The sequence below is a fragment of the Odocoileus virginianus genome, chromosome 13 (genome assembly GCF_023699985.2).
Source record: "Odocoileus virginianus isolate 20LAN1187 ecotype Illinois chromosome 13, Ovbor_1.2, whole genome shotgun sequence".
NCBI classification, from domain to species: Eukaryota; Metazoa; Chordata; class Mammalia; order Artiodactyla; family Cervidae; genus Odocoileus; species Odocoileus virginianus.
In genome coordinates, this window is record NC_069686.1 from 37,815,498 (window position 1) to 37,840,272 (window position 24,775).

The 24,775-nt window shown below is 41.0% G+C and overlaps 1 protein-coding gene across 5 annotated transcripts in view; it reads right to left on the reverse strand.

The window, feature by feature from the left end:
• Window positions 1-2,299: 2,299 nt before the first annotated feature.
• The window catches only part of LYPD6B (LY6/PLAUR domain containing 6B), a 229,674-nt gene continuing 207,198 nt past the window's right edge, over window positions 2,300-24,775 (reverse strand). For 4 of the 5 annotated variants that reach the window (XM_070476229.1, XM_070476226.1, XM_020893426.2 and 1 more), the window contains 4 exons: window positions 15,016-15,168; window positions 12,238-12,336; window positions 8,278-8,408; window positions 2,300-3,020 (listed from right to left, as the gene is read on the reverse strand). In XM_070476229.1, the coding sequence (XP_070332330.1) occupies window positions 2,856-3,020; window positions 8,278-8,408; window positions 12,238-12,336; window positions 15,016-15,130 (510 nt within the window). In that variant the 5' untranslated portion in view covers window positions 15,131-15,168 and the 3' untranslated portion in view covers window positions 2,300-2,855. Of the gene's footprint in view, window positions 3,021-8,277; window positions 8,409-12,237; window positions 12,337-15,015; window positions 15,169-15,681; window positions 15,845-24,775 lie in introns of those variants that run through there. The other variant, XM_070476228.1, reaches the window with a different exon arrangement.

Here is a 24,775-nt window from a genome sequence, read left to right on the forward strand (position 1 = left end):
TGGCACTCCTACTCACTTGGCTGTCTTTGCAATTTGTTCCCACTGTGTGTTCTCTCTTTGGCTCAGGATAACTCTATTTTCAATGCTTAGAGGAGTGGTGGTTAGGAGGGCAAGCTATGAAAACATATGTGGGGTGAAGAAGAGAAAATTAAGATGTTTCCTTGGGAAAGAAAATAAAAAAAACACAGGAAAATTCATTAATCTAGACAGAAGAAAGAAAAAGAAGTACTGTCTGCTAAGGGTTTTTTACCAGACAATTCATCAACTTCACAGACAAAAGAAACCCCGGGGAATAAAAAGACATCCACCAAAGATGCTCTTTAAATGTTCCAACTGCAGTCATATATAATTAATTTCAAACAAGCATAGCTATGAAAATTCAAATACCTCAAGGTGCTGAGTGAAAGGCAAGATAAATCTACATCAGACTTCAAAACTGCTGCTTCCAGGTGAGTCTCTGGTTCGGCCAGAGACAGGGAGGTAATGACATCTGCCTCCTCCCTGTTTTATTGGAAGGTAGAGAGCTTTAAGATGAGACACTCCCAGTGCATCAAGGTCGAGAAGAAACATATACAGCTCAGCACCTGACAACAGCACATAACCCCTAAGAGGTTGAATCAGGGGAACAGACAAACAAAATGAAGAAGAAAAATTCATGGATGCATGTAAGGAAAGTGATCTGGTAAACCACTGTAGACGCCAAGTCGCCACCATGAGCATCACAGCCCGAGCAAAGCAAGCAGCTTTTTCCTGATGTACTTCTGCCATTTCAGAGGTTAGGGGTCAGCACACTGTTTCTGTAAAGGGCAAACTAGCAGACGTTCTAGACTTCACAGACCATGTGCTCTTGGCTGCCTCTACTCATCCTTGGTGTTGTAGCAAGAAGGAAGCCTGTAGACAACAGATAAGTGAATAGGCATGGCTTTGTTCCTAAAAAATTGTTCACAAAAATAGGGAATTGCTACAGACTGAATATTTGTGTCTCCCCCAAATTCACATGGTGGTGGTAGTCGTATTCGACTCTGCAAGTAGCCCGCCAAGCTCCTCTGTCCATGAAATTCTCCAGGCAAGAATACTGCAGTGGGTTCCCATTCCCTTCTCCAGGGCACCTTCCTGACCTAGGGATTGAAGCCAGGTCTCCTGCATTGCAGGCAGATTCTTTACTGTCTGAGCCAGCAGGGAAGCCCAAATTCATGTGTTGAAGCCTAAAGCCCCAATGTGATGGGATTTGGGTGTAGGGCCTCTGGGGGATGCTAGGTCATGCAGGTGGAGTCCTCATAAATGCGATCAGTATCCTTATGCTCACTCTTCGCCCTTTGCCCTGAGCATATATAAAAAGACCAGTCTTCAAATCTGGAAGAGGGCTCTCACTAGACAGTAGGTCTGCTGGCACCTTGATCTTGATCTCCCAGCCTCCGGAAATGTGAGGATTACATGTTTGAGTTGAAGACACCAGGGCAACAGAATATTTGTTAGAACAGTTGGGCAGACTAAGAGTGGTGGGATGTATTTGATCCATGGCCAGCCCCCATCATGGATGAGCCAGTGTGGCAAAGACACCATCATTAGTGGATTCTATGGAGCACTCAGCATTCTAATGGTAGATGTTCTACTGAAAAACAAAACAAACACCCCACTAACTTCTCACTATACAGATAAAGGCAGAGTGTTTAAAGGTCACTCCAAAGTGTAAAGGTGAGAAATTAGGATTCTAGAAACAGAAGTTGCTCCTTTGAAAGTCTAGGACTGTGTTATAAGAATGAAAGAGAAGACAAAGGGACCAGACATTTTAGCATGGATTTAGAAAGTTTCTCTTGATGGCCCTCCCATTGAGACAGGTTGACTGGGAGAGGGACTCTGTCGCCAGTTTCTCTGTCTTTAAGCTGCTTTTTTCTAATTTTTAGCCATGCTGCTCAGCATGTAGGATTTTAGTTCCCTAACCAGAGGTGGAACCCATGCCCCCTGCAGTGGAGCCCAGAGTCTTGACCACTGGACCACCAAGGAAGTCCCTAAACTGCTATTTCTGAGGATCTATCATGTGATAAGGTATCATCCTCCTTGCTCATGGAGGTTTCCTCACCTTCTCAGTTCACTAATTTTGTATTTGGCATCCTTAGAAGGTTCTTTCCTCAAAAGAAAAAATTAAGTCACCTTGGCATAGACTTGTATACTTTAAGCCAGAATATTAGCACCTGTGGTGCACGATCAACTTCAATTGGCCTCCTTTATGACACTCCTTAATATGTTTCAACTGAGGTCTCCACGTCAGCCAAGAAACAGATAAGCATGCATTCTACACTTATAATTTAAAAGCTTTATTTCCCCCCACAATTAGCAAATAGGTTTCATGTTAGTTCAACTGGAAGTTTTCTTCCCATAGTGGGCTTTCTCGTTACTACACCGTCAGTGGGGAAACTGCTGTCTCTTCGGGGAAGGATTAGATTTCACAGCAATACTCTGAGCCAATCACAGAATCGAGAGGGTCTGTTCCAGCAGCCCCTGAAGAAGTCAGTCAGGTCAAGGAGTCCTTTCCGCTAAAGGTCTGGTCTGGTGGGGACAACACAGGCTACTGAGCCCGCCCGTGGTAGATGCTGGCAGGACCCTCCTTGCAGAAGAGACACAATGCAGCCCTTTTGATCAAGAAACCTAACAACTACATGACCACTCAGTCCCTGCCAAGTCCCCTTCCTTACGGCCTCCTGCAGGAGCATCTGAGCTAAGCAAACAGCTGGCTTCTGCTGTGAGGTCCAAAGCGCATCCTTCAATCTTGAAGAGATTGGTCTTCCAAGTTCGCCATTTTACAGTGGTTGGCTTGTGTTCAGAGGACTGGTCTCTGCCTCTCCGGGAAGGTGGCCTTATATCAACGGCAGCACGAAGGCCCAGGCCAGCACCGGTAGGTAGAGCGCAGGGGCACCGCTGCCAGACATCCTCTGAGCGTGCATCACAGCGAAGACCGCATTCGTGTGGTTGGTGGGTAACTCAACATTGCAGATCATCCCCTCACAGCAAGACCTGCACTCCTGTTACAAAAGGAAGAGGAGAGGGAAGAGCCAGTGAATAATGGGAAGAGGAGGGGAGGGTCAGAGAAAGACCTTCTCTAGCTCTGAGGACAGAATATTTTTTTATGAGAGTATATAAATTTTCATTTAAGTGCAAAATTTTTCAAGAGTAATGACTTACAAGAGAAAAAGTCTATCTTATTTTTTAAACGTTTACTGTTTGAGACTAAAAATTATAAATTTGAAAATATACCTTTTAGCCTAACAAGTTAACAAAGATTTCCAAAAAGTATGTGAGCTTGGGTCCGTGACATAGTTCTCAAACACTGTTACTGAGAATATAATTGCTTCAGTCTTTCTGGGGAGTAATTTGGTAATCTTTATCAAGAACTTTATATAAATCAATCTAGTAATGTGCACCACAAAAATTATGTGGGTTTTTATTTAGACTAGAGAAATATTAAAAGCTGCCTAGTATTCTTAATAGGGAAGTAGATGAATTATAGCTACAAACATTTTAATATTCAGCCACTAAGAATATGTCTGAATACTTAAACAGGTAAGTTTTCTTTAAAAATTTTTATTTTATATTGGAGTATAGTTGAATAACAATGTTGTGTTAGTTTCAGGTAGCGCAAAGTGATTCAATTATACATGTATCTTTTCTTTTTCACATTCTTTTCCCATATATAGTTTATTACAGAATATTGACCAGAGTTCCCTATTCTATACTGTAAATCCTTGTAGGTTATCTACTAATAAAACATAGTAATATGTATATGTCAACCCCAAACTTCCATTTTACCCTCCATCTTTTTACTTTGGTAACCATAAGTTTTCAAAGTCTGTTTTGTAAATAACTTCATTTGTATCATTTTTTTTAAGGTTCTGCATATGTGATAACATATATTTGTTTTTCTCTGTGAGTTATTTCACTTAGTATGATGATCTCTAGGTCCAGCCATATTGCTACAAATGGCATTATATCTTTTTTTTTTAGTGTCGAAGTAATATTCCATTGTGTGTGTGTGTGTGTGTGTATATATATATATATGCCACATCTTCTTTATATATTCCTCTGTTGATGGACATTTAGTTTGCTTCCATGTCCTGGCTATTGTAAACAGTGCTGCAATGAACACTGGGGTGCACATATCCTTTCAAACCATGGTTTCCTCTGGATATGTGCCCAGGAGTGGGACTGCTGAATCATATGGAAGCTCCTCTATTTTTAGCTTTTTTAAGGAACCTCCATACTGCTCTCCATGTGGCTGGACCAATTTACATTCCCACAGTGTAGGAGGGTTCCCTTTTCTCCACACATTCTCCATCATTCATTGTTTGTAGACTTTTTGATGGTGGCCATTCTGACTGGTATGAGGTGATATCTTATAGTTTTGGCTTGTATTTCTCTGATAATTAGTAATATTGAGCACCTCTTCATGTGCCTCTTGGCCATCTGTATGACTTCTTCAGAGAAATGTCTATTTAGGTCTTCTGTCCATTTTTTTATTGTGTTTTCTTTTTTATATATATAGTGAGCTGCTTTAGCTGTCTTTATATTTTGCAGAGTAATTCCTTGTTGGTTGCTTCATTTACAAATATTTTATCCCATTCTGTGGGTTATCTTTTCTTTTTGTTTATGATTTCCTTTATTGTACAAAAGCTTTTGTTTTATTAGGTCCCATTTGGGTTTTTTTGTTTTTGTTTCCATTACTCTAAAGATTGATCAAAAAAGATATTGCTGCGATTTGTGTTCAAGAGCTTTCTTCCTATGTTTTCCTCTACAAGTTTTATAGTATCCAATCTTACATTTAGGTCTTTAATCCATTTTGAGTTTATTTTTGTGTGTGGTGTTAAAGAATATTCTAATTTCATTATTTTACATGTGAGTGACCAGTTGTCCCAGCACCACTTTTTGAAGAAACTGTCTTTTCTCCATTGTATATTCTCACTCCCTTTGTTGTAGATTAATTGACCATGAGTACATGGGTTGATATCTGGGCTATCTTGTTATTTCTAGGTTTTTCATGGGTCTATATTTCTGTCTTTGTACCAGTATCACACTGTTTTGATTACTGTAGTTTTGTAGCAATGTAGTCTGAAGTTGGGGAGCCTGATTGCTTCAGCTTTTCTTTCTCAGAATTGCTTTGGCTATTCAGGGCCTTTTGCGTCTTCATAGAAAATAAATTTTTTGTTCTAGTTTTGTGAAAAATGTCATTGGTAATTTGATAGGGATTGCACTGAGGTTGTATATTACCTTGGGTAGGTAGTAGAGTCACTTTGACAACACTGATTCTTCTAATTCAAGAACATGGTATATCTTTCCATCCGTTTGTGTCCTCTTCGATTTCTTTCATCAATATCTTATAGTTTTAGAGTACAAGTCCGTTGCCTCCTGGGTAGGTTTATTTCTAGGTACTTTTAGTCTTTTTGATCTGATGGTAAATGGGATTGTGTTTTTAATTTCTCTCTGATCTGGTGACCTTCCAGAGGGCTCACGCCAGTGAGTACTCTCCAGAACTACCACTATCTGTGTCTGCGTCCCTGCGGTGAGCCACACCCACCCTGCCTAGGCTGGAGGCCCTCCAACACCAGGGCTCAGGCCCTTAAGCGGTCCCTGCTTTTTCCCCTGGGTTCTAGTCAAGACCTGCTGTGTGCCCTCCAGGAGCAGACTTTCTGTTTCCCCCAGTCCAGCGGAATTCCTACGACAAACGCCCCTGCAGCTGCTTAGTCACTCAGTCGTGTCCAGCTCTGTGCTGCCCTATAGCTGTAGCCCGCCGGGTTCCTCTGTCCATGGACTTCTCCAGGCAAGAGTCCTGGAGTGGGTTGCCATGCCCCCTCTAGTGGATCTTCCCAACCCAGCGATTGAACCTGGGTCTCGCACTTTGCAGGCAGATTCTTTACCAACGAGCCGTTAGGGAAGCCCTGGCCTTCAAAGGGGCCAGTGATTCTCTGGGGGCTCCTCCTCCATTGCCAAACTCTGCTTGCCAGGCAGGGGAGCCTGATGTGGGGCTCAGAACCTTCACTCCTGTGGGAGAACTTCTCTCATAGTTTTTCAGTTTGTGGATTTTCCATGTGGCCAGTATGGGATTTGATTTTATCATGATTGTACCTCTTCTACCATCTCGTTGTGTCTCTGAATTTGGATGTAGGATATCTTTTTTGGTAGGTTCCAGCATATCTTGTCGATGCTTGTCCAGCTTTTAGCTGTGCTTTTTGGTATTTTCATAAGAAAAGGTGAGCTCACATCTTCTACTCCACCATCTTGTCTCCTACTAGGTAAACTTTCATACTGTAATTTTTCTAAGCAGGAACTTTTCAAGAATTTAGGATGGGCTTGGCTGGGCAGTTCTGGCTTGGGGTCTCTTAAGTGACTTCAGCGAGACAGTAACTAAAGCGCAAACATCAGGAGGTTAGAAACTGCTCTGAGGACAGAACTGAGTTGGTTTTTGATCTATGAGTCATCCAGGCCCTTGGGCACCCTTTCCCACAACTGACCTCAAAGTAAAAACCATCGTGAGAGTCTTTTCACTTTAACTGTGATTTATCTGCATCAACCCAAGCATAAGCAAGAGAAAGGCAAATGGAGTAAGACTGTTTAATGGAGTCAACAAATCTTCTGAAGGTTTGTAAGGGGAAACACTGAAACAAAAATGAAAGCTAGGAGCCTTGTGGATTAGTCATTGATTTTCTTTCTCAGTACTACTTGTTAGGGGATAATTATGACTCTATTGTCTATACTAATGCCTCATCCCTATCTTTACAGTGACACTGGCTTGCTAATCTGGCTGCTGACTGGTGAAAAACACCAGCTCTCTCACAGCACAAGGTTGTCTCAAGAGAAGCATGCTCTTGTCATAATGCCTGGTACAACACCTCCACCTGATAAACCCAGGCAGTCACAGAGGCTTTCAGGATAAAGTATCTACATCAAATGGCTTCCAGAAGGGCCAGGTAAGATAAATTTTCTATCTCAGTGGTTCTCAATCCTGGTTGCACATCAAAATCACCCTGGGGAAGCTTACCAAAAAAATACTGATGCCCAGAACCTCACACTGAAGTTCTGTTTCAGTTGGTCTGAGTCTGCCCACCTCTACCCACCCTGCTGCTAAGTCACTTCAGTCGTGTCCGACTCTGTGCGACCCCATGGACTGCAGCCCACCAGGCTCCTCCGTCCATGGGATTTTTCCAGGCAAGAGTACTGGAGGGGGTTGCCATTGCCTTCTCAGCCTACCCCCGCTACTAGAGCCTATAAAAAGCTCCCCAGGAGATTCCCCTGTGTAGCCAGAGCTAAAAGCCACTAGTGGTCAGCGCACGAACTTATCTACAAAACAGAAACAGTCACAGGCATAGAAAACAGGTGCCAAGGGGGTAGGAGAAGGAAGGATTGGGAATTTGAGATAGATGCAAACTATTATATATATGATGGATAAATAAGAAGGTCCTACTCTGTAGCACAGGGAACTCTATTCATTATCCTTTGATAAACCATAATGGAAAAGAATATGACAAAGTATAACTGAATCACTTTGGTCTACAGCAGAAATTAATACAACATTGTAAATCAACTATACTAAAATAACATTTTTTTTTAAAAAAGCCACTGGTGTCAGGACCATTTTATGTATGTACAGGCTAAATTGAATTCTAAGATCTCATGAGATTAATATACTGTTAAGTAATTTTTTCTCAAACATTTCAGGATTTCAGGCATATAAGAGAGTCAAATGCTCATTTAAAATGGTAGAATGAGAAAACTGAAGCTACCAATTGATCTAAAATGTTACCTGTAGTTAATCATAATAAGATGGGATTAATCTTTCAGACTCTCACTTCATCGAAGCAGAGGCAGTGAGACAAAGTTTTCTTTATAAAAGGTGTCACCATTTTCCTCTTTGCACCTTCTCTGTGTAGCATTCTTGGTGATTTCTGGCCATAAACAAAATACATAAGTTGGGCTCTGTAGCACTGGTCATCCTTTCATGCAGGGATGGTTTACTCTTGGAATTCCAGTGCTGACTTCAGGCTACTCACCCAAAGTCCGAGGTCAAGACCCTAGGGTCTCTGGAGTCTGAGAATTGTCATTCATTTTTAGTAATGATACTGTTTGATGGACAGAAAGTCTTCACCTTCTTTCATCTCCATTGTATCAGTGTAAGGAAGTTTCTCAAAGTATATGCCTTTGACATATTATTTATCTGTCCTGCCTCTATATACAACCAACCATCACCATTAAGAAACCTTAGGACAATAACTTTACACACACACTCCTTACCGTGTGTTCAGAATCTCGGCTGTGGTGGCAGCCAACAAAATGACATTCACTCCTGGAGGCACACTTTTTGGTGATGGATGTACTTCTTCCATGACTGGTAAAGTGATGTACTGTTAAACAGTACTGTGTATCTAGGCAAGGGGAAAAGGGGGAAAAAAAAAAACTTTGACCAATCACTTCAGAAATGACTAAAATTCAGGACGATCCTTAAGTTTCTAGGCAAGAAATTTAATGGCAGTGAGCTCAAGTTTCTGGGTGGTTTTTTTGAATAGGTACACATACTTCAGAAGCTAGTATTTTTAAAATGAATATAAATGGGCAGTTATCCTCTGGTGCAAGGTAAAGCTGAGAAAAAACTGAACAAGTCTTTCATCAAAACTCCAGGTCATTTCATAAAAAAGTGTCAGTATCTTTCTCTCTCCCTCTGAAGCACATGTTCTATAACTCTAAAATAAAATGAAAACTATAAATGTAAAAATGAAGTGGGCCACAGCCCTTCCTGTTGCATTCTTTCTTTATATACTAATAGGCCATGTGGCAAACTGGAGTGAAAGCAGGTGCTTCAACAAGTTCTTCAGGCTCTAATCCTCCCAACGTGTTTGGGGAAAAATCAAAGTATTTCTGTATTTTCTCCTCCTCTTCAGCTCTCTCTTACCTTCTCTGTCCTCCTCTGCTTGGCTAGTTCATTTTCATACAAAGTTACCTTTAACCATTCACATTTTATTACTTAAAAGAGTTCTCTCAAGAAAGCGATTTCACTCACTGTTCTGGGACATTCTACTTTAGTTCTGTGCCTCTTATTCTAGATAGCTCAGGCCGATGAAATGCTTCTTCGTTTACTGAGAAAGGACTAAAGTTGAGAAGACGGGACTTAGAGAGCTGCCTCTGTCACAAGTGAACAAGCCATGTGACAGCCTTTGAGCGCATTTTCTTTTTAGCAAAAGGGTGAGTGCGCTGGCATTTGGATAGCCTTGTAAGCTTTCATGTTAGCAAGAGCAAATGCACATTAAGTGTGTACCACCAGTCAGGCACTCCTCTAATATGCATTCACTCCTTCAGTCCTCACAATAAGCCTTAAGACAAGTCATAGGAATAGCCTCATTTCATGGATAAAACACCGAGGCTCACATGGGTAGAAAGTGATGGAAGGTAAGATTCTCGTGGAGGTGGTTTTCCAGGGTTTGCGCTCTCCACCAGCACACAACTGTGCCTCTCTGTATCCTCAGCATTGAGCTGAGCATCAGCAGGGCACCTCTACAAGAGCAGCGGACTGGGACTCAGGAGGAGAGAGAACCACTCCATGTTCTGAAAGGCATTCCAATTTGTACTCCAGACAAAGAATCGAAAACTGATAGGTACATGTGTTCATGGACTGTCACACAGGCTAAAGCAGCCCTACAAAGTCAGAGTAAGAACCAGGGTAAACAAAACAAGAAGTGTCATTCTTGTCATATTTTGTTACCTAGAGACTGTCTTTTAACACCACTGGCTGATGGCAGAAGCAGAGCTATAAAGTGAAAAGGAAACCTGAGATGACAAAGAACAACAGCCACAGGCCTGTTTGTCCCAAGAAATGGTTGACTCTCACTCCCCTTGATAACGACAAGCGAAAGGTAAGCAGTTACAGCCTCAGAACTCCAGATGATTGTTTGGGGGGCTTGGCTGGTGTACAGTCACACACGCTGGAATGCAGGGTCATCTCTGTCCATCTCTCTGAGTCAGGTTTTCAGGGTGGATGGGGAAGACCCCAATCTCCCCTCCCAGACATTTTCTTGGAGGCAGAAAACTGCAGCATCCTTCTTTTGCTCCCATGTTTCAACAGAGATGAAGTTCTAAAACCCAGAAATGCCCATGCAAGTTCCCTTAAAAGTGGCTTTGATTAATGAAGTACAAATTGGAACATGTACAGAACTAGTAGAAACAGCATTTTATCGCTGTTCAATCACTCAGTCATGTCCGACTCTTTGCGACCCCATGGACTACAGCACACCAGGCTTCTGGGTCCTTCACCAACTCCCAGAGTTGGCTCAAACTCATGTCCATTGAGCCAGTGATGCTATCTAACCATCTCATCCTTGGTTGCTCCCTTCTCCTCTTGAACAGCATTTGGTAAAATTCAAAAGAATGGGTCATAGTCATAAAGAGGCTGGACATCAATGCCCCAATCTACTGCTGTTCCAAACCTTCCACCCCCCCGCCCAGTTCTTGGGGAAATTTAAAGCAAATAGTTAAAGAATTTTACCAGCCCTCACAAACATTGAAATAAACGTCTGTGAAAATGTAGAAACAAATCCCCAAAAGAATTCATGCACTCTTGAGAGCTGTAAGAGGACATTAAGAAAAAAATATCTTCTTAATTATTCTTGAAAAGAAGTAGTGAACAATACTGTCCATGTAAATGTCTGTCATAGTCATCTAATTTAGAGCATAAGATTTTCAGGCCCATAGATGTCTCCAGTGTTACTCTCAATTGGCTCCACCCATTGGCATCACCAAGGGCTTCCCAGGTAGCTCAGTGGTAAAGAACCCACCTGCCAATGCAGGAGATGAAGGAGACATGGGTTCAGTCCTGGGGTGGGGAAGATCCCTTGGAGGCTGGCATAGCAACCCACTCCAGTATTCTTGCCTGGAGAACCCCATGGCCAGAGGAGCCTGGTGGGCTGCAGTCCATGGAGTCACAAAGAGTCGGACACGACTGGGCACGAGCACACTCACAACCCACTGGCATTATCTGGAAGAGGTAGGGCTATGCCACTGCAGTAATGTGATACAGAAATTTCCAAAAGATTCACAGAAATAGAAGATCAAAGCTGGTAATTGTTAAGCCTGGAAGAGTTTGTTGGCCTTTCACATCTGAAAACCTAAAAAAAAAACAGTGCATCCTAAAATACATACAGAACTATAAGGAAATCAGGCTAAGTAGAGGTTTTCAATTCTATTAGCACATCCTGTCTGCTTTGCATCCAAGTTTGTTTGTATTAAGTCATTCAACTTCTCACCCCCTATATTCTTACCATATTAGTCTAAGACCATCTTCTGCTGCCTGAAAAGATAATGAAAGAGCCCACTTGGTGCCCCCTTCTTCTCTTGCCCCCAACCATTCATTCTGCACACAGAAGCCAGAACAATATTTTACAATATACCTAGCATCTTGTACTCTATAGCTTTAACACCCAACACATTTCCAATGAAATCTAAACTTCTTACCAAAACAAAGAAGATCGTGCATGTCCCAGTCCTTATCTCCATCAAATCCTTTCTCCCCCTTCCACTAAGCCTCACCAGCCAGCCTTCCTGTTCCTCTTACTGGCATGTTTTTCCTATAGCTCTCCACAGAGCTGATTTGTTCTAGTCATTTGAGTCTTAGTGCAAACGTATATTCCTCAGAGATTTCCTGACTACATAGTCAAAGGCATCCATTCATTCTGTCAATATTTACCAAATACCTAATATGGTCCAGGTACTGGATTACACACTGGGATCTACGAGACAACTAAACAAACTAAAAAGATGCTCAAACGTTTGTCAAGTAAACGAATGAGTCACTTAAGCATCAGTGTATCTCAAGAGGACAGAAACGTTCTTTTGGTTTAGCCAGTAAGTAGGACTTTTCTAGAGGTATCATCAAACATTTCTGACATTCTTAGAATGCCTTAGTCAACATTGTGGTCTATTTGTTCTCGCTTGTAAATATTAATTAAGAAATTCTAAAAAGAAAAAAAAAAATTCGTACTCAAAGCACACACAACTACAAACTGAGGCTATGCCATCAGTTTCCATGTACTCTCAGATTAGTCTGATGTCTGGATAGTCTTGTCAAACATTCTCTGATTTCTATAGAACATCACCGGCCTGCTGATTTACTAATCTCATCACATAAGATGCCTTTGCTCAGAGCCAGTTGAGAGAGATCTAAATGAGGTCTGGTCACAAAAAGAGTTCCAAACTCAGCACACTTACTTTGTGGGCACCATTTATCTTCTGCCCATCTATTGCAGTTATAATTATCCCCTGCATTTTCACAGGTAAAACACTTGAAGCTGTTTGGAAATGGTGTAGCTTTAAAAAAAAAAAATACAAAGGGAAACAATATAGTTAAATATTTCAAACATCAGATATGGCATAAAATTAGCAAACCTTTACTAGAGCAAAGAAAATTTACAAGTCATTATCCTTATAATTTCTATCAAGCTGGGCTTAACTGCCAGACTTTGGGGCATTTTCTTTATCCCCTTTCCTTTGACTGTTTCATCTATGAATACACACTACAGAGCAGTGCAGATGACTCCATGAGCCACTTTGAAATATCCATGGTATTGTTCTATTATAAGGGAATACGTGAAGGTTGAGTGGATGGGCAAAGATGGTGGTAGTATTGGGACCAATACTTTGATATATTATTGGCTCTGAAAAGAACTGGAGTCATTAACCTGAGCTTGAATTCTGCCCTTTTGACTAAGAAGTAATTTATTATTATTACCTAAAGATCCCTCCCCATGACTTGCAGAGGTATAATAAAGGTTAAACAAAAGATTGTATGAAAAATCTCTTAGGATCCCTGGCATATCAAACCACATTGGTTTCCATCCCTATGTACTTGCTTTACAGCTAGGCTTAACTTCAAACAAGTAATTTCATTTGATATGTCAATTATCCCTACCTTAGACATCAACCAGGAATGTAACATTTAACATTAAGGATGATAGTAATTCTCAGGCCCTTGTGCTCAGGCAAGAGTGTTATAGAAACAAGAATTATGAGCTGCTGGCAGTCTGTAATGACAACAACTAGTATGTTCTTTTTGTCTTTATGCTTTCTTTTTTCTATCTTGTATCTTGTTATTTTGATGGGCAAGAAGTCAAAAGGATAAATTTGACATTTCTCTATACACCGGAGTGTAAAGCCCTGTGTGAAACATTTAATTCTCCTGTTTTTGAAGAATGAAATAAAGATCAAGGTAAACCAAACCATCCTAGTAACCTGACCCCAAGTTGGGATGATAATTAGAAAGCAGTGGGTATTTCACATACAGAGGAGGGTATTATTGATGCGTAAACCAAGAGCAAACTATCAAAAGCTAAAACTCAGAGGACACAAAATTAGTTACCACAAATACATTTCAGTTTCACCTATGCATAAAAGTGAATTAGGTAGGTAAATAATGAAATCCATTTCACCTACTAATTCAGTACAGTTTTAAAAATACTTAAACTCACTGCTGGTAGGTGAATAGTTAATGTAAAAATTGGCACTACCTTTTTGATTTAGGAATTCCTAAAATCTGTCCTAAGGTCATTAGCCAATGGAAAATGCATTTAAAAAGATTTTCAGTGAAGCATTAACATTTTGTTTGTTCATGATTGTGTGTGTGTCACTGCTAACTGTATGAGTGAAAACACTTTTTCATGTAAGACATTAAGATACTTTCAAAATCATGGAAACGTATTCAAAATACAATGTAAAGTAATAAAAGCTGCAAAATTAAATCTGTGTGATCTCAGTATATCACATATTTAAAAACATATACAGGGTAAAAGCAACAGAAGGACATGCAGTTGAAAATCCTCACACAATCTCATGTCAGCCCTCCATATGTCCCTCTGCAGACCATTTAGTACTATTTACCATTGAAAAAAATCCACATATAAGTGAACCAGGCAGTTCAAATCCATGTTGCTCAAGGGTCAACTGTATGCCAAACTGTAAAGAAGAGCTCGCTCTGAATCTTGGGATTATGAATAAATTTTATTCTTCTACACATTTACCAGTCTTTTTTGGAATTTTCTATAATACTCAAGTATTAATTTTATATCTTTAATAATTTGCTCATCATAAAGTTATATGAGGCTTAAAAGGTTAAAAATTTGTCAATAATTTAGATTTTATGAAAATGATGTCTATGCTAAGCCATCAAGCTATCAAGTATACAATCACTACCAATTTAGAAATTTGTAATAAATGGCAGTTCAAGGTGTGTGGTGTGTATATGTCTATGGCTATGTAGTATATATGTGTGTACACACCTACTTACTAATGACTGAATGTCCTAAATAACAAAACACAAAGTGCAGAATGGAAACCATACAGGAGTATGAACACTCCTCATGGAGGAATATAAAGACAGTGGTTCCCAAACCTGACTGTGTAACTACAAAGAAGACAGGGAAAAAGAGAAAGAATTCCACATCCGACCCTCCTGACTACTGAATCTCTGGAGAAGAAACCCAGGAATATGTAATTTTAAAGGCTTTTGTTGTAATTCTGATACCCTCCCAGGTTTGTGAACCACTGGCATTCACATTTCTAAAACTATTTTTATCTATCACACATTCTCTATAAGGTATATCAGAGAAGTTTTACTTGTCTGAAGAGAGAGAAGGGAGGGGAGATTTTATACATAATTTATGCAGAATCTTCCTACAGTCAAAATCCTTCTCCAAGGAAGAAATCAGCAAAGAACACTGAATTTTCCCTGCTGAGCCATTCGTAGGGACAGTGTTCAGAAAATTATTTTAAACATGAACCCTTTTAAGACTTCAGCAGGAAGCCAAACCATCTTAAAGAAATGGAGAAAATTTGTCACCATGTGTTACCCTTACCCACGGAAGTAATGAAGACTTTCCAATTTGTGCTCGATATAAACCAAATGTTCCAGAATCAGGAAAGTTACTATAGGGAAACAGAGATTTTAGTTATTCCGATCCCATGTCACGGACAATGGTGACAACCACTACTCACGATCAAGAGGAGGCCGCACGTTATAGAAGTTGATGTTCTTGGCAAACACCTGGTTTTCGGAGAAGATAAAGGTCTGGACCACAGCTACAGTGAGGGCGTGACAGAAGAGCAGCATTCTGACCCCAGGTGCGGGGAAGTCCAGCACTCACATACCTGTGGTGAAAAGAGGCGAGCTGAGTTTATCTGCGTTTTATACATCACTGTGCAGTCGTATCCGACTCTTTGTGACCCCACGGACTATAGCCCGCCAGGCTCCTCTGCCCATGGGGATTCTCTGGGCATGAAGAATATGGAATGGATTGCCATGCCCTCCTCCAGGGGACCTTCCCAACCCAGGGATCAAACCCTGGGTCTCCCACATTGCAGGCAATTCTTTACCAGCTGAGCCACCAGGAAAGCCCACAAGGAGTATTTGGCTTCTGTTTGAAAAAGCTTGATTATTTAAGCCCATTCAACCATCTACTTGTTCTACAGAGCCAGCACCTGTGACTGAAGTGCACTCTTCCCTATCAGATGAAAGCTAAGCCGTTGCTACCTTCTACCGGGCAGGCTCTGCAGGACGCCTGGTGGCTGAGGTCCCACGAGACGGAGCAGCAGTACTGGCCTGCCTGCGCCCCATCCATCACTGCTCAGCCAGAGCCGGCTGGTGACTCTGTGCTAAGTCACCTGATCTTTTAACAATCGCAGTTTGGTTCAACGGGTTGCTCCACTGAAGCTGCTGAGCCACCTCTCTGAAATTCCAGTCCCTGAGTCAATGCTTGACGCTTGAGGAATTTTGCAATTCTTTCAAAACTTGGAAGACACAATAAAAGCTGGAACAGTAGGAAGGATCGTTGAGTAAAAGGGCAACCAGTTTGAGAAACAAAGTCTCTACTGGTCCCAGAACACACAGACGCTGAGAAGAGAAATGAGAGTCACTGTGAAAGGCTGTCCCCACCTGTACCCTGTCTCACCAGGAGGTTCTCAAGGGAATCGAGTAACCGTTGTTTGAAAACCACACACATAATGTTAGTTCTGGCCCACAGACACTGCTCATTGCTTTCAACCACTTAAAGTTGGCAGGGCCAAAACCCAGGGAAAGTGGTGTGCAAACAGCACTCGGTAAGGTGTTTCATCTTAAGCCCACAGATCCTACCCTCTTGAAGCAGACCTTCTAGTCAGGACACCTTGAGGAGAGATGCTCAGAGCCTGAAACATCACCAGAAACAGGTTCTCTTTCACAAGGGGGAGGCGTGGGCAGCAGAAAAAGGAAGTCATTTGGAGCCCAAAGACTTTGGTTCAGGTGCTGGCTTTGCCACTTATTAGCAGCCTGACCCTGGGCAAGCTCTTTAGACCCTATTAACCTCAATTTCCTCATCTGTAAAGTGGTTTAATAACACCCAGCCTGCCCACACCCTGGGTCATTGTGACCATCCAATAGAGGCTTGGGTAGGATCACATAGAACTGCGTGCATGAGAGCACGTGTAATACAAGTTCTGTGAAAATGGTGGAATCTTCGAGTTCAAAGACAATGGCTGAACCTGACTTCTTGCTGATTCAATAGGTCTCAGTGGGTTTAGGGAATCTTCTAAAGGAAAAAATAATAATAATCTCCACATGTCTAAGCATAATCCCTGACATGGATGTTTTCCCTGCAGCTAAGATTAAGAATGCATAATTTCAAGGGATTTTATGCCATCTCTGAGTATACTGGTTTTGCATAAGGTTACTAATGCCTACCTATAAGCTGAACATTAGAAAAAATGTACCCATGACATCATACCATCCCTACAGCTGGCCTCAGCCTCTGAGAGAAGTCCCTAACGAAGGACTCAGGGTGAAAGAACTTGGCAAGTTTCACAAAACAATAATGCTAAACACACACACACACAAAATAATAATGCTATTCACTGCACACTGCATCTCAGCTCAGTCCAAAATTTGTATAGTGATATACAAATATGTATCTCATTCTGCCCTTATTTATTTTAGAAATCACAATTGACATTTCACAGATACTAGGTTTCCAAATCCTATTGTTATGCTCCTTCTTAAAAAGATGAACATTTAACCAACTCTATAATTCCTTATAAGCAAGTGGCTATATTGACACAAACTCCGCTTCTCCTATTTCTTTCTCCGAGTTGGACTACTCCATATCCATTATAAATCTGTAGCCAAGTAATGGGTACCCTCTTTGTTACACTAGTGGAGACCCTCTGAGTAGGGGAGACTAATCCCTCTTTCACAAACATGACTGTGTTCTAAGAGCAACTCACAAGTGCTCTTGTAAATGTGGTGGTGGTGGTGGTGTAGTCACGCAGTTGTGCCCGACTCTCTGTGACCCATGGACTGGGGCCCCTCAGGCTCCTCCGTCCATGGGATTCTCCAGGCAAGGATACTGGAGTGGGTTGCCATTTCCTTCTCCAGGGGATCTTCCGACCCAGGGATCAAATCGACGTCTCCTGCACTGGCAGGCAGACTCTTTACCACTGAGCCACCTGGGAAGCCCCTGTAATATAGAGAGAATGCATAAGATCACAGTGTTCATATTATCTATATCCAAGTCCCGTTTGCATCACTAAGTGACAACTATGGGACATGAGACAAGTTGCTTGCTTCCCAAGCCTCAGCGTCCCCGTCTCCAGAACAGGCATAATGACAGTCCCTACCTCACAGTATGGAGGTGAGGGCTGAGTGACGTCATGCAAGAAAGAACTCAGCCAATGCTGGGCACGTGGCCAAAACTCTATTCACTGAGCACTTTCTATTCAGTGGTAAAGAGCATTAGCTCAAGTGCCTGCCTTCAAACCTACCATCTGTATAGCACCTAACACAAGTTCTTCAACCTCTCTGTACCATAATTTTTGCATCTATAAAGTGGGAACAATAATATACCTACCTCATACAGGTATAACAAATTTGTTAATACATATCTATCTATCTCATTACTTATATGCTCAGCATCTTGCTAATTCTGAAGCATTTACTGTTATGAATAAATCACTAAGTACTTTGGAATCACAAGTAAGAACCACTAATTTTCCTCACGTAATCTCAGACAAAAGCCCATCCATTCAAAACACCATTACTGACCTCTAGTACATAACAGATATTTTCATCACTGGATCCCCAGCAAAGTCTTTACTCTCAGGCAGTTTGCATTTTAGAGGGAGAAGACAGGCAGTACATATGGAAAAGGCCATAATTTCTGACCATGGTAAATTCTGTGGAGGGAACATGATAAGGTGATAGGTCAGTGGACAGGAAGAACTGCTTAACATATATGGTAAGCCCAGTACATCTGAATAGGTGACATTTATGCAGGTGAATTAAATGTTGATAAGAACATGTCCAAGCAAAAAATCAAGGGAAAAGAAACCAAGTCCTTAGATCAGAAGAAGGGTGCCTCACTGGGGGAACTCAGAAAGCAGCTAGTGTGACCAAAGCATGCAGAGATGGGGGAACAGACAATGCCAGAGTCGGTCAGGCCAGACTACACAGGCACTTCCAGGCCATGGCAAGGATCTCAGATCCAGCAGAATCAAGAAACTGTTCTGTTTTAGATTATCTAGTTTTGAAAACTACTCTCAAGAAAGCTTTGTCTCTGGAAAGTAGTAATTGGTCCAGAATGCCTAGTCCTATTTCTAGCTCCGGGAAGAAAGGAATACAAATAACAGTGAATACAGAGGAAGGAAGAATTCAGATACACCTCAAAGGTTCTTCTGGATGACGTCATGCATGATATGATGGCTCATAGAAGACTTAAAAACAACGGCAGGAACAACAAACCTAAGAATTAGACTTGTGTTGTGGTTTCTCCTTTCCTGGAAAAAGCACTGTAGAGAATATAGTCTCATTACTAGTATATAACTGAGGACAAGGTTGGGGTTCAGAGGCAATATGTGCAAAGATCCTAGCACACAGCCTGGAACACAGCATACCCTCAAAATGTGTCTGTGCAGTTTCTTCTAGCACAAAAGTTGATAATGGTGGAAAATTAGGCCACAAGAATATTGCCTCAATATACTAGCTGGAGTTAAAACAGCATAGTCTTATTCTATCAAGATCCTCTAAAACTGCAAAGGTTTTACCTGTCAAATGAGGGAAGCACCAAATAACAATATCTCATATTTTCCAGAGCATGTTTTATAATCTGTACTACATACTGCTTTTCCCATAGCACCTATATTTATCTCTTTTTCAGCGTATAGGTTTGTGTTAACATGACTGTTTTATTTTTCACAACCCAAAGACATTAGGATAATGAAAAAGCAAATGACTGAATTATAGTATCTGAAAGTAGTTTCACATTTGGAATCATTTCATGGAGACTCTGAACTAAAATTTATCTGCTGAGGCTTTGCTGAGTAAGCTCTTGTTGCAATCTTTCTTGCAGAACAAGGTTATAGCAGAGTTTGTATTCTGCTCCAGAAAGGGAAAAGAAATCTTTAATACCAGCTAGACTATACCAGTCTGTTACTTTCTCTAGGACTATCACCCAGAGCAGAGTTCTTCATGTGGGAGAGGAGGACCTGTGAGGAGCTTAAGGTTGTTTGCAATATGATGTCCGTATGTATTTTCCCCCTGGGTTAAGACCTACACATAATGGTTAACAACAGCTCCTGTCTGACTTAGGATACAGCCATTATAATTCAACTTCCTGTGACTTAGATGTTTTCTTACTCTGACACTAACAAAGCCTCACATAGACATTAGGTACCTGGTCCACACTCTCAAACCCACAGGTGGCTCAAAACATCCCCACCCCACCCACCCCCAAGAGAACTCATCACCATCATCCATCTTTCTCAGATACAAGACCTTGTCAGAAACCCCTCACCTCTGGAGCTGGTCTTTATTTTAGGAGTCCTCTCTTTGGAAAATATATTCATTCTTGTTCCAGAATGCAGTATGCTTCCTTGCCAAGAGAAGGGATTTCTGCAAGGCACATCTGTAGGGTTACAGCAGGGACAGGCAACTCTCAGGCACTCGGGGAATGGCAGGTAGCCAGATGTGTAAATTTAGGAAACTGCATGTGAGACTGGCCCACTACTGCCGGGAGTAATGGACGTACATGGCTCATGGTCCAGAAGCACGACCATTTCCCAGGTCCCAGTCATGGTCATCATCCCACCCTATATGCAACATTTTAAAGCTTCCCTGGGGTATGTGCAGGCCTCAGGAATGGCACACCCTTGACCCCAAGCTCTTCTGATATAGGAAAAGGACCTCCCTCACTTTTATATCCCTTAGGTCCACACTCAGCACATGGTAGATATTCAATAGACATGTTTTGGAACAGAACAAACACCATTAGCTATGACCTATTATAAGGAGCAACTTTCTTAGCAAGTAAGACAAAAATTGTGGGCAATAAGGAGCTGGCAAGGCATCCAAAGATGATAAAGACATGATGGGATCAAAAGGCCAAGCAGAGGTGGTGAACACCAGCACAGCTTATACAATCGCTAAAAATAAGTCAGCAAGCGCCGGGCCAACCTCCACTGCCAATAAAACAAATACAATAGATAATTTAAGGGAAGGAGCTCTCCTAAGTCCAACATGCCTATCAACACCCGCATTCACACCTTCCTGCAAGCATCACTTATCTGCACTAAGACACTTTAATGGCAACCCTAATGGGCCTGCCTTCCCTTGTAAAAAGAATAGAAGGCAAAGAGAAAATGCAACATGAGTGCTGGAATTTTACTCACAGTGGAAAAGATGAAAACACTCCTCAGAAAAGGAGAAATTTGCCAGGAAACTTTACGGTCTATCACAAGGGTAGTACTACTTGTTTCCAGCTATTAAGAGAGTTTGACCAACGGCGATATTCTGGTTCCCAAGAAATTTGGCAACATGATTCATGGGCTATAGGCTGAGACTCTGCTTCAGCTGTCTTCCTTGAGGGGACCTGACCTGGGCAATGAGAGCCTGGCTCCTGCGGCTCAGAGTTGACCCTCTCTGACAGATTCTCTGTTTCCAATACCTGGATAATTCCTCCCCACCCCACCCAATTTTAAATATTAATTTTAAAGATATTTAATTTAGCATTTCGATGTGCCTGAAGCAAAATACGAGAGAGAATTTTAGCTTATGCTCAGTCCGTCATCTTTATCTGAAAATACAAAAATCTCCATGGAGTACCATGGATTTTACTGTTGCATAAAACATTCCATAGGGAAAAATGGAATCATGATTTGACCTCTCTTTACAGCTTGTCCAAATCTTGAAAGCAGCAATTTTATAAGTCATGCATTCACACTAGGTACTGTGCTAAGCACTTATATACAACAGTGAGTAAGAGACATATCCCTGTGCTGTCGCACATTATTGAAGCCCAAAAGTTAATGTGAGCCACTGGTGAATTATGACTGTCAAGTGTTAATACAGTCATCTTTGAGGGGGAAACAATGGGCTTTAGATTCAGGAAGACCTAAAGACCCTGGTGCTGGGAAAGACTGAAGGCAAAAGAGGGGGGCAGCAGAGGATGAGATGGTTAGTTAGCATCACTGACTCAATAAACATGAATCTGAGCAAACTCCAGGAGATAGTGATGGACAGGGGAGCCTGGCATGCTGCAGTCCATGGGGTCACAGAGTCGGACACAACTTAGCGACTGAACAACAACAAACAGGATAAAATTCTAGTTCTACATTTCATAATCAGGTGACCAAAGAGTTAAGAAGTACTGTCCCCCTCTGCCAGTAAGACAAATGAGGCTTAGAGTCAGGTGGGTAAATTTTCTAAATTGTGTGGACTGAGTGCAATTTCATAGGTAATGCCTATTTTACTGAGATGATGTTTAAGACTTGTTCTCCCTCTCCTTTCCTCCCCCGAGGCTTCTTCAGACAATATTAGCAGACTAGAGATCAGATCAAGGTATATAACTGTCTAACTCCATTCCATACCAGCTGGACCAAATCTGGTACACAGTGTGGAGTTCTGTGCCCTCATTTCCCAAGAAGATTCTGAAGTTCTCTCTTTGCAACCAAGTGGAAAGCTGGGATGAATGACTGCCAAGGTTCCTTCACTTCTAATATTCTATGATTTTAGGGGAAGAATATTAATGAAGACTTTTAGTTATGCCCTAAAAAGTCATAATGAAATACAATATTACCATAATATTTCAGATTCCGCTGTTCTCTTTTAAAGAAAATCTTTCAAAAAATCTCACCAAACACAGGATAAAAACTCACAGAATGGAGTATCTCATTTCTAAACACAAAGGTGTGCATTTTACAGTGTTAAGATGGGAGTTTTTCCTGCTACATGCAATGTGGTACAAGATACTGCCTAAAACTGTGCTAACATTAAAAGCATTTCATTATGCAAACCAAATTTAAATCTAATTGTGAATTAATACAGGGCCCATAAGTATGTAATTTGGGTGAAGAAATAGTCTAATCAATTGTAAAGAAATCTTTTTAAATGGGATTCAAATTTTAAGAAATAGCTAAAAGATACTTCCAAAGTAATAGCGTTTCAGCTGCATTTTTGTCCAAGATATACTTTTATGCTTTTTCGAGAAGGTTTTCACGACACTGGAGAAATAAGACAGTAAGAACTCCAAATGAACAATATTTAAAAGCTTAGATGTTTGAGATTTGGAAAATGGATTCCTTTTAAAAAGGATCAAGATTGGTTTGTCGTGTTTCATTGAACTATTTGGACAACTAGTAGAGATCTAACAAAATATTTTAATTGATTATATCTAAAAGTATCCTTCACATGGGTGGAATAATTTTTATACAATTTGCTTCCATAAGTGATTTTTAAGAGGCCTATGCCAAGTCAATTATGCATTAAGGTTCTCAAAATACAGTGTAAAAACCATATTGGATGAAAGGAAAAATAAAGATACTAACCCCTTGTATGAATGGCTTTCCTCTGCTGTATGCCATGCTCCACTCTGTACTGACCAAGAGCCAAGGGAGACATATGTGGAATACAAATTCTCATGATTTGTAAACAGAAAACTCCCTAGTCCTTAATTCTCAAATTAATGGGCCCTAAGCATTTTTCTACAGAGAGCACCAAAGAATATGCAGATAATGCCTGAAATTTATTTTGAAGAGCTCAAGACGCATCCCTCATTTGGCCATTTCTTTAAAAAAAAAAAAAAAAGCCAAAGGCATAATATTGAGGCAGTTTTATAAAGATATTTCTGCTGTCAGGCAGGCAAATGAGGGATGTTATTTTCTTTTCTGTGCAAGAGAAGTGTCTTTAAATTTGAGAGGAAGACAGAATAACTGGACAGAACTTCTTCAAGAGAGCTGCAGGCACAGAGGTGTTGGTGCTGTTAACGCACCATGCCACCAGCAGAACTGCACGGATGTTATCCAAGTGGCAACCAGAGGCTACGCACGGAAGACGTTGTTTTTATGTTCCCCATCCATGCTTGCTGTACTGAACTCATGTCTTTTAATAACCAATCAAAGTTCTCATAGAAATCTAGGCTGAAATGTCCAACAGCTGGCTAAGGACCCATTATTCTATAATTGTTGAGTAGAGGAGAACAATCCAAAAGATGCCTTCTCTAACACATGGCATACAGAACTCAACTGAGAAAATTTAGCTTTCAAGGTCACTAGACATGCAGGTGATGGCAAGCACTTTTGACTGCACTTAGCCTCAGCAGACACAGAAAAATGGCCATAGAAATAAAGTATAAATAAAGTATATATACAGATGTGTGTCTCATTTGATTCTCTCTGTATATATTCTAACATGATGGACTATCTGTACCAAAACACCCAGAGGGATGGGATGGGGAGGGAGGTGGGAGGGGGGATCAGGATGGGGAACACATGTAGATCCATGGCTGATTCGTGTCAATGGATGGCAAAAACCACTACAATATTGTAAAGTAATTAGACTCCAACTAATAAAAATAAATGAAAAAACAAAAAACAAAACCAAAAAAAACCCAGAAATCTTACATAATTTCATCTGGATATATGTGTATATATGTACATCTGTATATATGTATACATATATATGTATGTGCATATATGCAGATGTACATACATATCTTATGAATGAAATAACTGCTTAAGTGCTATGACAAAGTGACCCTGAGCATGTGTGCTTGCTAAGTCACTTCAGTCATGTTCAACTTTTTGTGGTCCTGTGAATCATAGCCTGCCAGGCTCCTCTGTCCATGAGATTCTCCAGGCAAAAATACTGGAGTAGGTTACCAAGCCCTCCTCCAGGGGATCTTCCTCACCCAGGGATGTAACCTGCGTCTCTTAAATCTCCTGCATTGGCAGGCGGGCTCTTCACTACCAGCGCCACCTGGGAAGCCCCGAGAACTTTGTGTAATAGACTGTATTACCAATCACGTCAGCTGCTTTCAGCATCCGCACAGTTATCTTTCATTTGGGAAAGCTCTAGGATGCAGAACTGTTGCTATGCATTTGTCCTGTTGTCTTTCTTCTGTCCTGAGGCTTTATGTCACGGACCATGATTTATAGTACTAGCTCAAATTATTCCTGATCCTATATCTAAAATGGTATTGCACAAGAACATGTTCATGGCTATCATTCTAAAACAGGAGGCAATTTGCAAACCAACAATAAACTACATGCAATGGCAAAAGAATATCATGCTAACTTTTTGCACAATCACAAATTCCAGAACAGATTATTCAAAGAACTCTCTGGAAGGTAACAAGCTTATAAAAGCAATTCTAATAAAAAAAAAATTTCTGCATTCTACATATATAACAAAGTTACAGCATGTCACTTGCCCTATAAATTGTCACTATTACCACTT